The sequence below is a fragment of the Tasmannia lanceolata genome, unplaced genomic scaffold (assembly GCF_043159265.1).
Source record: "Tasmannia lanceolata isolate RefF3 unplaced genomic scaffold, GAP_Taslan_0.1 ptg000011l, whole genome shotgun sequence".
NCBI lineage: Eukaryota > Viridiplantae > Streptophyta > Magnoliopsida > Canellales > Winteraceae > Tasmannia > Tasmannia lanceolata.
The window spans coordinates 19,162,866-19,175,885 of NW_027518688.1; the positions used below are offsets into that span (position 1 = coordinate 19,162,866).

Below are 13,020 nucleotides of genomic sequence, written 5' to 3' on the forward strand. Positions count from 1 at the left end.
TGGGTCCTGACATAAATAGGGTGTGCCCAAAAAATCAGCTAATTCGGATCATCCTAACCCTTCAATCTATGGACAAACCTTCAGCTGAGGGGGCCTACCTTAAACAAATTGAAACTACAAGGGTGTATTTGTCACGTTTTAAACTATAGGGGTGGAAGTGGATGTGTCAGAAACTAGAGGGGGTGTAAATGTAATTATCCCTTTAACTTTTAACTAACAATAGAAAAAAATGTACATACTATAACTTATGTAACTCGGGTCGGGTTGGGTCGGGTTGGGCCCCTTCAAACCCGGCTCGACCCGAGATTCATGCGGGCTTTTGAATGCTGAACCCGGCTCGACCCGAAACCCATGAAACCTGAACCCGACCCAAGCTATTTTCGGGTCGGGTCGATGCGGGTCGGGTAAAACCCGGCTCGAGTTGCAGCCCTATTTAAATGGCTGTGAGAAGGATATTACAGTTCTCAAAAAGCTCTTATAGGCCTTTTAAATACTAAACCACAGGATGTTTTGCGCATCTTATCAAAACATTGCAGTGATATCATTTCGTTAAGATATCATTGAGCCAATGATATTTTGCATGCCTTAATCTAGAGAATGAAATATCCTTTTTGGCATTGGGCTTGGATCCATTGGGCCGAGAATGATTGTATGTAGATCAGCAATCACAATCACCAATAAGAAATGCCACTTGCACATTGAATTATGGTTATTTTCTGTTTACGAAGATAGAAGATTGTGTATGATATGTGATTATGAAGCACCAGTATTTTCAGAAGTTGTTCATAAGTTGAGCCACAACGTAAATAGGTTGTAACCTAAAATATTTATGGTGTTTCTACCCTCCTAAAAGAACTGTGATGGCTCCTTCTGCTCTCCTTTTGAAAATGTAGTGTTTTCCTCGTTTTTTAAAGATCAGAGGCATTGAATTTAAGGGTGCGACAACAGTGTTAATTGTGTCCAATGGATCCATATCCTAAGGTCCAAAATTATTTCGGATCATGACCCAAACGTAGCCACAAAATAGATGGTGACTCCTAGATAAAGGGCATTAATATACTACTCTTCCTATTTTTGTTAATTTATTTTCATTCCTGAGGTGTAATTTCGGTTTTGCGGCATAGACACGAAGAGTAGTGGAATAGGGGGCCAAGAGGGGGTAGACAGGCAGCGGATTTGTCTGGAATTGCTTTGGAGAATAGTGCAGGATCCAGCATCCTATTTCAATTCGCCAATGAACACTATGGGAAGAAATTAAAATGGAAAATTTAATTCAAAAAATTCGAATAAAATTTTCATTCCGGGGCAAAATTAAAATGCCACTTGTGAGGGGTATGAAAGAGATTCCAACATTTTTCCCATTTAATTCTATCCCAGGGTCAATCTTGCCTCCAAACACATTGAACAAGGTAAGCAGGACCTAGCACACTGTTGAAGTATAAATGATTCAATAACACTCACAGCTTCATCTTTTGGGCTAATTGGTTGTTTCACATGGTATTAGAGCCCAAGCAATAGACTTACGCCTCTTCTTGTTTTCCTCCTCTTCTCGTGGCCTTATCAACCAGCAACAACACTTCTTCCTCATCCTTTTCTTCTCCCTTCAATATCTCAAATATATCCAACCTCGTTTCCATTAGGCTTGATCAAGGTAATTTCTTGTTATGGCATTCCCAGTTTGAACCGCTTCTTCTCAGCCATGATCTCATGGGTTTCGTTGATGGCTCTAAACCATGCCCAGAAAAGTTTTTTGGTCATAAGAATGGGACCGTTACATCAGACATTGATCATGCCTACGTTGAATGGTACCGACAAGACCAAAATCTTTGAAGTTTGTTGCATGCGATACTCTCCGAGCATGTTCTCTCTTAGGTCATTGGCCTCCACACCTCTCGTTCTGTGTAGAGAGCCATTGAAGAGTGCTTTGCCTCATCTCTCTCACACACACACACGATTGAATTAAAAAGACGGCTACAAAACCTTCGCAAAGGTACTTTATCAATCACATACTATCTTCTTAAACATAAGAGTCTTATTGATGAGTTATCGGCCATTGGGCACTTTGTTGATGAATCTGATCAAGTAACTCATATTTTGGATGGTCTGCCCAAAGAATATGATCCTGTTGTTATGAATATTTCTGCCACAAATAAAAAAGAGCCTATTTCTTTTGCTTTTGTTCGTGGTCTTCTCTTGAACCTGGAGATGCGACTTGCACGTCATCATCTACAATCAGTATCCTTGGATGAAACAACAACCGCATTGTTCATACCCCGCAATACATCTACATCATTACACAACCAGAGCAGTAATCGATCTCATTTCTATCGTGGTTGCGGCTGTGGACGTAAATCTCGGGGAGTACGTGGTTCTAGTTCATTTCCAACTCCATCTCCATCTCCCAACGCCGATCATCCTACTTGTCATATTGGTAGTCGACTTGGTCACATAGTTCTTGACTGCTATCGCCTACCAATTGTGATTCAAGGGCGTCATCCACCTCCAAAACTTGTTGTCATGGCCGCTTCTGCCACCCCTCCCATCGACCAAATTTGGTATATCGACACCGGCACAGCCGATCATCTCACTTCGGACCTTTGGAACCACTCTCTACATTCTGAATGTCAAGGCACATGAAAGATTTCTGCTGGCAATGTTGAAGGTTTGCATGTTTCTCACATTGGTCACAATAACCTTCATACTCCCCATGCAAATTTTAATCTGACCAACATGTTACATGTCCCAAATATTTTTGCCAATCTTTTCTTTGTTCACCATGTCACTAATAATAATTGTGTTATTTGTTTCAACTAGTCTGGTTTTCGCATTAAGGACAAAGCTATGAGGATGATGCTTTTCCTCGGGCAGAGTGAGAATGGTCTCTACCCCCTTCATCTGCAATGCACCCACATCAATAAATCCCGCTATACTGCTTATGTTGGTGAACGAGTTCAAACGCCCTCTGTAGCACTCTCCGTTGGTCATCCCTACGCTAGTGTTTTGCAATGCCTAGTTTCTTCTTTTAATTTACTTGTCATTGGCTCCTTTCTGCTTTCCTCCGTTTGCTCTTCATGTCAAATGGGCAAAAGCAAGAAGTTGTCATTTTCTATGCCTCCTTCTATTTCTTCTCGTCCTTTTAGATTTGATAATTTGCCACATTTAGGCCCTGCCCCTATTTTATCAATAAGTGGGTTTAGTTATTACAGGAGATGGTAAATTCACACCCCCTGTAGGATTATTCGCACCCTTGTAACATGATTTAACGTGAAAGAGCATTAAAGTGTATTCATGTTACCCTCCGTTAAAGTCTATTCATGTTACCCTCCTTTCTGACGCTCTTTGACGTCCGATCACATTAAAGGGGTGCGAATAATCCTACAAGGGGTGCGAATTTATCATCTCCCTTCTTTTATCGATGAATGCACGAAATATGTATGGATTTATACCTTAAAATTTTGCTCCCATACTTATGATGTGTTTGTTCAATTAAAGAAAAATGTGGAAAACATATAATCCGTCAATATAAAACAATTTCAGTCTAACAGTGGGGGCGAATTCATGAGCCATCGTTTTCAAAAATTACTCGCAGACAATGGAATTCTCATCATGGTCATGTCCTCATACCCCTGAACAGGATGAGGCCACTGAGAGAATACACGGCATATTTTTGATATGGGCCTCACACTACTTGCTCATGCCCACGCGTTTTTGGGTTGAGGCCTTCAACACAGCTATTTATCTCATCAACCAGCTCCCTTCTCGGATCCTTAAAAATTAATCTCCATGGAAATGTCTCTTTGGAAAGAAGCTTGACCATACATGTGTTTATGTTTCTCTTGTCTATGCCCACACAATCGGATGAAGTTAGATTTTCGTTCATCTCCATGTATCTTCCTTGGATGCAGCTTAAATCACCATTGGGTATAGGTGTCTAGACATCACCACAGGTCGCGTCTTTTTTTCGCTCCGCGTGATCTTCAATGAGCACACATTCCCTTTCAAGGACATCACTACCAAGCCTCCTCTCACTCCCGCCCGTCTAAGTGATGTGCATGGTACAAAGTTCTTGGTACATCCTATTGGCTTTGCTCATCCGAAATGGATATCTTCCAAATTGGGGAATAGCAATGAAGCCACTTTAGTAGCCCAGTGGAAAAATAGGATGAATTCAATGGGATTCTTGATTGTTTTGCCTGGCTATGCATGAGTTTAATCCTTGACTTTCAATTCTTAATCAAAGAAGTACAAAAAAAAAATGGAAGAAAGATGAATTTATTAATATAAACAATAAAAATTACAAATGTGAGAAACACAAAAAGAATCCAATAAAATGAAAAATCCTCTACTGTGTAGTTTTGGGGGAAAAATCAATGGAAGAGATAGGTAGCAGCCAGGGCTAAAAGTAGAAGAACATAAGCAATCCCTTGGTCGATTGTTTTGCCTGCAAACAAAAGGAAAAGAGATATTTAGTCAAAGGGAAGAGGGATAGATATGCAACATAGGAGTGGCATTATCAACACAAGAGGGTGCAAATATCATTTCCCTTCTTTAATTTTCCAGGACATATAATTTATGTTCCCCCAAAAAAAGGCTACAACTCATACCAAAAAAAAGAAAGAAGGCTACTGATATTAGCACTACCATGTTTTGATAACCAGCTGTGAAAAGTTATAACAATTCTCAAAAGCTCTCATCAGGCAATTAAATAAGAAAAGACTGGGTGACTTTGTGCATGTATCAAAACATGGTAGTGCCAATATCAAAAGGCCCAAAAAATAAAGGCTATTGATGTTGGCAGTACCATATTTTAATATTTGCACTAACTTAGGTTGTCATTTTTGTTTACAATTCCCAAAAAGCTCTCATCAGGAAATTAAATAGGATAAGACAAGGTGACTTTGTGCATGTATCAAAACATGGTAGTGCCGATATTAATAGGCCCAAAAAATAAAGGATACTTATGTTGGTAGAGCCATATTTTAATAATTGCACTAACTCAGGTTGTCGTTTTTGTTTACAATTCCCAAAATGCTCTCATCAGGCAATTAAATAAGAGAAGACACTGCCAATATTAATACTTTAATAAGCCCTAAAAATAAAGGCTACTGATATTGGCACTACCATATTTTAATGATTGCACTAACTCAGGTTGTCTTTTTTGTTTAAACAGCTGCCAAAGGTTATTATTGTATTGCCCAAAAAGCTCTCAAAAGCCAATTAAAACAGAAATGACAATTTAAATCCGTGCAACTATAAGAACATGGTAGTGCCAATATCAGGCTGAAATGAGTTTATAAAGAAGAGCAGGGGGTATTACCGTCGCTTGTCGGAGCTTCTGCCGGCGGTAAAGGAGGCATGACTTGGCCATGACCCAGATGCAGAATTGCCAATAAGAAGAAACTGATTAGAAGAAGAACATTCATTTTCATGGAATTCATTTTCCAAGAAACCAACTAAACAATGAATCCTAACAGAGGAATTCAGTGCAAAAGAAGAGAAAGGGCAATGGAAAGTGAGATGAGGAGGAAGAAAGGATTGTGGGGGGGTATAAATATAGAGAAAAAGGTCAGTCATTGGTTGGGTTCGAGGAAGGAGAGGTGTAATCTGAGGAAAATAAAATACACGGATTTTTTCATAGGCGGTGACGTTGGAATGATGACACGTGTCGCTTTTAAGTGACGTCTCTGACCGGGGAACTTCTACACGCATGTGAAGAAAGTGAGCAATTGTGGAAATGTTTTTTGGTCAATCTGACCAAGGGAAGCTTCCAGACTTCAAAGTAGGGCTGCAAACGACCCAAGCCGAGCCGAGCCGAGCTTTGGGGTGTTTGGGCTCGGCTCGTTTAGTTTTTAAGAAGGCTCGTGTTCGGCTCGGCTTGTTTAGTTTTGAAAAAGCTAGGCTCGGCTCGTGAAATATTCGAGAAAGCTGGGTTCGGGCTCTTTAAGTCTTAAGCTCGTCTCAAGAATGATAAAAACATACATCTGTGATATTTGAACCGAAGCCCCCTCTAAATCCAGCGCCTTAACCACTCGGCAAAACCTTCATTTGTGATAAACAAACCACATTCTTTTATTTTATATATAAAAACAAACACAATCGAAGCTTTAAAGCTTGGCTCGGCTCTGCTCATTTATGAACCGAGCCTAAAAAGCTTATACAAAGCTCAAGTTCAGCTTGTTTAGTAAACAAACAAGCCCGAGCCGAGCTTTTAACGAGTCGAACCCAAACATATTCGCGAGCTGGCTCGGTTCATTTGCAGCCCTACTTCAAAGTTATGAAGCTTCTTCATTTTATGTTTATATAGTGGGCCCCATTTTTTTGCTTCATCTAGACCGTTCGCTCAGTAGATCATGCTTGGATTTAGATTGGATGCCAATTGGTGGATCTTAACCATCCAATTAAATGTCTTCTATGGTTAAGATCAAACCAATTGATCAGGTTAGTAATATGTTCCTAAAAAGGTTCACAAATGTGATGGTGTGGAACTAAAAGATAATCGTATCTAAATTTTCGTGTATTGATTTCTCTACTAGGAATATATGCATATATAAATATACAATAGTTTTCTTATTCTTAGGATTATGTGATCTATAAGGTAAGTTACAAATTGGATTATTGAGAAGATACTATATTTTTGGTAGGTAAGCTGGGATAGAACCTCCAACCTCAGGGTCAAAGAACATAGTCTTTACTAATGATTATTCAAATACATATCTAGAAGATAAGGATTTCCTAATACCCCTCCCCAATTGGAGCATGAAGGTCAGTCACAAACACCCAATGCTTGAAAAGAAGCAAATACCTAACGGTTTGGTAAAAACGTCATAAAACATCATCACACTAGTTGGGTATTGGCATATGATGTATGAATGAGACCCCTTCAGAAAAAAAAAAAAAAAAGTATGAATAAGACTAGCAATCAATTTTGGCATACTTGGTGTGCTCACAAAAAATAAGGTTAGTTGTGATGTGGAGGACAGCTTTATTGTCACAAAACATACCATGAGTGCAGATTGAGGATGCAAAAGCTAGACATCCTGAAGTAAATGGAGAAGCAATGTTACTTCACAACAAGTAGTATCCATTGCATTATATTCATGTTCAAAAGAAGATTGTAAAACTATGCTTTGTTTCTTAGACTTCTATAAAGTTGGAGAAGAATTTAAGAGTTTTTTTTTAATTTTTTATGGGTAAGCTGGGGTTAGTCAACACCCCTACCAGATGTGTTAAAGAGAAAATAGGAAGGATTACATAGGGCCGCAAGATCAGCAAACAAGAAAAAAGAGAAGCTCAAAAGAGCAATCACAGAAGGCCAAAAAATACACAATAAGCATGAAAACCAGAAAACAAAATGCAAAGGCCAGGTCCAAAATAGATCCTCCACGAACCAAGGCACCCAAAACACCAACAAGCACAACCGGATCAGCGAAATCTTCAGCCAGAAGAGCGAAAAGGGAGCACCAGAACATAGAACATCCCATTCCTACCAAGCACAGAAAACAATAGCCAACCAAGACTCATATGTGTTAATGAATTTGAGGGTACTGTTTGTGATAGAAAACAAAAACTGTTGCTTCAAGGCGTGATATCACTTTCCTTGAGACAAGATTCGCCCCCACCAATAATGTGCAAAGGGGATCCGCGAATTGCCTCCAAGATACAATGAAGCATGGTAGGGAAGCCCTACTAATGTTTGATGACGCCTCGCACTAGCGGAATCAAACCCGAAATGCCTTTCTGAAATTTCAAGCCTTAGAGAAATTTTCAGATACTGTTTCTGCAGAAGAACAATATCTAGAACAATAAACAAAAGAAAAATAGTATGTAGAAATACTTGAGGATTTTGAAAGAATGTAGAAGAGAATTTAAAGTCTGTTAGAATTGCCAATTCGTTTATGTAATGAAATGACCGAATTCTACACATTTTATAGACCACCTGGTGTCTTTTCTGTGTGAAAAACACATCTACAAGGCACCTTTCCAGAAGTTTGAAATCTGACCGTTAGATCGCACCCATTTGATATTGAACGGTCCTGATTGATCTTAGAGGTGACTATTGGTTTGAGTAAAACCTCTCTTCGACACCGTCATCGTTAGATCAACTATCTATGGTGTGGATCGCACCCCCTTGGCTCTTGACCGTTGGGGGAAGGGACATAACCCATTTGACTACACTCCTTGACCGTTGGAGTACTGGGCCTGCTGGGCCAACCGTTAGGCTCGAGTCGAAGCCCAACCCAAAGTGCAAAGTGCGCCTAAAAAAGCGCCAATAAAGCGACACTATGCGCCCTATAGCCCATTGCCCACGCCGGGCGCGCGTGTGCGAACGGTGCGTTGCACCGTCCCGTAGGTCCAACCATGGGTTCAACCCAATGTACAAACAAACAAGTAGTAGAGAAGTGTAATGCTTTATAAGCCATTCTCTTTCCTTTTTCTCATTCGGTACGGTACTATTTTTTCAACTACACTTCTATATCCTTCTGTAAAAAGCAAATCTTCCCAAGAAAACATTTTCTTTTTCCCAAACGCTATTGAGAAAACATTTTTCAAAAACACTAAAACATAGCAAAATATAAGATTTTGAAAATCCAAAATCACTAACAATATGCTCCTCACAAAAGATAGTTTGTGGATGGAGGGGATCCCACACGAAGGGGGAGATAGGAAGGCTAAGGGGAATGATTTGCTTTTTTTCCTATAAACCCTTTGCCATGAGTCATGAACCAAGGTCTGGGCATTGCCTTCCTGAAAATCTTGATCACGATTACTGCACTCCTCAATGGCGTGGGGATCAGAGTCTTTAAGATCTAATGCCCCAAACCGGTTCGCATGAATTGGGACAGGAGGACTAGAGCTTTTTGGGTCTTTGGTTTTTCCAGTCATATTTTTTTTTAACCAATTCACTATGGTCAGATTTGGACATACCAGTTCCATCAATCTGAATTTTTGAGTCCTCCTTGGGAATTAGCTTGGGTTTCCAAACTTGCCTTGGGGGCACATTGGAAGTTCTCTGATTTTTGGAAAGGAAGGTACATTTGTCAGTCCCATGGCTAAAATCTCTGCAATTTTTACCGGCTGAAGGTTTCTAGTCATGTTCCACCAGTTGGATGTGTATCCCCGTAGGTGTTTCTATTTTAATAGAATCCGGAAGGTTTTTATCTACATGAACCATCTCTGATTTTCGGAAAGGAAGGTTTTTATCCAATTTATTTAAGAGGTTATAATAACATGGAATAGAGGAATGTGTTTATGAGTAGCTTCCCTAATCAGGGTAGTAAAATACATGTAATTGGGCATCACTTGAGGAGGAAAGAAGAATTAATGCCTTGACCAGGAGATTGCTTGATGTAGCGAAGTGATCTACGGAGGGCATCTGAGTGCAGTTGCCTCACTGTAGTCATGAACTAGTGGAAAACTTGAATAGAGAAATAATATTAGGCCAAGTTAGAGTAAGAAAAATTAAGAGCCCAATTAAGTGGCGATTAATAGATAGGCCAAACAAGATAACACTATCAGGAAAATCAATTTGAAGATTCCATTCCACTATGAACATAGCAGGGTGAGAACCAAGAAAGTCATTATCTTCTAAACATTCGCGAGCATATTTCCTTCGAGAAAGAAAAATATCATGTTTAGAATGAGCCACTTCTAACCCTAAAAAATAGTTGAGAGGATCAAGATCTTTTGGGTGAATCGGCTATAGAGAAATTGCTCGAGTGATGTAAAAGAATTTAGATCATTTTCAGCTATCATCCGCATAGACTAGGACGACAATAACAATATTTGGAGAGAAACGTGTAAAAAGAAAATAATCCAAGCTAGACCGAATAAATTCAGTACGTAGAAGGGTAGCAAAGTAGGCTAAATTTGGCAACCAAGGAAAAAAATTATGAAATCTTTGTTACCCAAAAGTGAGAGAAGGGTAGAGAGGGGTTCTAAGAGAGATTTTATAGAGCATGAAATCTTTGTTGACCAAAGTTGAGAGAAAGGGTTGAGATGACGGATGAGTGAGTGATTTTAGAGGGCTGGTGAGTGAGGAGAGCATGTGATGGGGTTGGTCAATGAAGAAAAAAAAATCCTGTTTAAAATAAGAATTTTGTTTGGGAAGTGATATCAACACTACCATGTTTTGATATTTCCACTAAAGCATCTTGTCTTTTAGTATTTAAAGAGCTGTCAAAAGATTATTACATTTCCCAAAACGCTCTCACAAGCACACTAAAAAAGAAAAGACAAGCTGGACCGTGCAACTATTAAAACATGGTTGTGATGATTTCATTTCCTTTTTGTTTTCCCTGTTTTCCAACCCTATCACATGCTCTCCTTCCTCACCACATCCCCTCAAAACTCTATGCTCTGTTTGGTTGCTTGTTTTGGGGGGATTGTAGGAGTTTCAAATGCATGAGATCTCCCAGAAATCTCCCCAAAGCATGTTTGGTTGTCATTTACACCTTAGACTATAGACAACTTCTAGACATCATTATTAGTTTTTATCTTAGGTGGCGCCTACGTGGCGGAGATGTTCCCCCCAATAATCTTCTCCCCTTTTTTCATAAAAATGGAGAAATTTGTTGGAGGAATTAGGAGAAATTCTTGTCTTATTCTTTTTCTCTCTCTCTCTCTCTTCCACCTATATTTTGATAATGACACCCTACATTTTCCGCTAATTTCCTCGCGCAACCAAACACTACTCACAAATCTCCCTTCTAATATTCTCCCCATCTTGTCTAATTCTCTTTGACTTATTTTTCTCCTATTCTCCCAGCCACAAGCAACCAAACGGGTCTGTTTGGACGCAACTTAATTGTAGGAAAAGGAAAGTGTGACATCACCAACAAGAAAAGGAAAGAAGAAGTAAAATTGTAAAGGGAAATATTTTGAGTTCCGTCACAGCTATTTGTGAGACATGAGGGAAGGGGAAGAAGTACATAGTAAAAAGTAGGAAAAGTTGCCAATGGGGGACATTAAAATAGGAGAATTGCCAATTGGGGGACATACTTTTGAAAATTTGTTGAAGAGAGTTGATAACCCCCTTTTGAGAGTTTGATAACCCCATTTAGAGGGTTGATAACCCTCTTTTAGATACTTGATAACCCCATTTCGTCCCTCTCTAACAATTTTTCAATAGTATTCTCTTGTTTTGATGTCTCCCATTGGTATTTTTTCCTAAAAAGTGAGAGAGAGAGAGAGAAGAATAGCTACATTTTACTCCTACTTTCCCAATATTTTATGCATCGAAAGGGACCTCTCTCTCTCTCTCATCCAAAGAGGCTTGAAAAGATGAAGCTTTGTATTTAGCCACTTTTGAGATCGAGAGAGAGAGAGAGAGAGAGAGAGAGAGAGAGAGATGAATATCTCCAACATAGATTACGAGATAGCAATAGTCGGTGGCGGAATTTGTGGCCTAGCGACCGCTCTCGCACTTCACAGGTACTCCTGTTTTTCAGTTTATTATTGTCTCCACACTTGCCTCTTTTTATCAAAAAAAAACAATAGCCAAAAGAATACCTTCAAATAATTTTTTTCGGAAGGTATTCTACTTCTTATTGCTAAATCAAAATCATGCAAGGAGATACACAAGAACTAACCAAAACCCAACTCAGGTCCTTGAATTAAGACCCCAATCTAGCGGTTTTCTTGCTCTCTGAGAAGTTTTCCGGCAGTTTTGTGGTGGTTTCTGGTGATTTGGGCGATTTCACGGGCAGATTTAGGGTCTCTATGTATTTCAAGATAAGATTATTTTAGTTGCGCTTGGATCTTATCTGTTGATGGGACTTGTTTGTCCTCTTTGAAAATTAGTGCATTTCCACCCTTAAAGAGGGGTGCAACTCGGGCGGGCTCAACCCGAAAAAAAGTCGGGTTGGGTTGAGTTCAGGTCGGGTTCGGGTTTGGGTTGAGTTCGGGTCGAGGTCGGGTTGAGGGCTCGGGCAACCGACCCGAGTTCAACCCGACATTTTTAATAAGTTTTATATTTTTTAAGCTTAAAATCTCGGGTTGGGTCGGGTTGAACTCGGGTCGAGTTGGGTTCGGGTTGGCAAAAAGGGTTCCTCAAGTCGGGTCGGGTTGAACCTTGTCGGGTTGGGTTCCGGTTGCTCAGGTCGGATTCGGGTTTGCCTCAACTCGACCGAGTTGCACCCCTAGTAAAATCTCGTTATATAAAGTCATTTTCAGGAACGGACAAACAAGAGGTGGAAAAGGTTGGAAATATCATTTTCCAAAGGGAGATGATAAAGAATGGAGTGGAAATACCATCCTATAGAGAAGATTTTCTGGGCACACCCTACCTAGGTCAGGCCCAACAAATGAATGGTTTGGATCACCCAAATAATGCGGGCAGTGTACTTTTGGGCTACACGTGCATGCACAGCCGTCCACCATATAATTTCTCATTAGAGGAATGCTAAACTCAGGGGCGCCTGGCCACTCCCATTGTTTGAACGGTACCAAAGTGCATTTTAATTCCAAATGCACTTTGGCAACGTTCCAGGCTTCCAGCAATGGGGGAGTCCTTTCCTCCATTTTTTGCCAGGGCACCCTCTCGTGCCCTCTCATTATTATAAACTATAATAGTTAGTTAGAGAATTATAAAACAAAGGGAGGAGTGCCGTTATCAAAACTGATAATAGATAATTAGAGATGTGTAAAATAAAGAGAGGAGCGGCATTATCAAAACAAGGAAGTGAGGATATCATCCCCTCCTAAAAATTGTATTGAAATTATCTTCATTGAAATGAAATCACAGGAAAGGTTTGAGAAGTGTAGTTTTAGAAAGAGCAGAGTCTCTGAGGGCTACAGGAGCAGCAATAGGCGTGTGGACCAATGGGTGGCGGGCACTAGATCAACTCGGTGTGGGTCCAATGCTTCGCCAGAAGGCTATGCTAATACGAGGGTACGCCTTTTCATTTTTTTTCCAACTTATTCATCTATTTAAGTTGTCAAGGAAAAACTGGGAAACAACCAATTATTCCAATAGCTTAATTTATTAGAGTTGGTGTTATTTAATCATTTATACTTCAACCC

General features: G+C 39.9%; 1 protein-coding gene and 1 long non-coding RNA gene across 5 annotated transcripts in view; one reads left to right on the forward strand and one right to left on the reverse strand.

The window, feature by feature from the left end:
- Positions 1–3,499: 3,499 nt before the first annotated feature.
- On the reverse strand, positions 3,500–5,573 carry LOC143886557 (uncharacterized). Its single transcript, XR_013253869.1, has 2 exons — positions 5,318–5,573; positions 3,500–4,441 (listed from the first exon to the last, which is right to left on the reverse strand). It is a non-coding gene; the product is annotated as an uncharacterized LOC143886557 (long non-coding RNA).
- A 5,651-nt stretch (positions 5,574–11,224) lies between these two features.
- Positions 11,225–13,020, forward strand: part of LOC143886556 (monooxygenase 1-like) — a 93,852-nt gene continuing 92,056 nt past the window's right edge. Inside the window, exons 1-2 of one of the 4 annotated variants that reach the window (XM_077390589.1) lie at positions 11,225–11,430; positions 12,743–12,889. In XM_077390589.1, coding sequence (XP_077246704.1) covers positions 11,348–11,430; positions 12,743–12,889 — 230 coding nt within the window. In that variant the 5' untranslated portion in view covers positions 11,225–11,347. The remainder of the gene's footprint in view (positions 11,431–12,742; positions 12,890–13,020) is intronic. The other 3 variants (XM_077390591.1, XM_077390590.1, XM_077390592.1) reach the window with 3 other exon arrangements.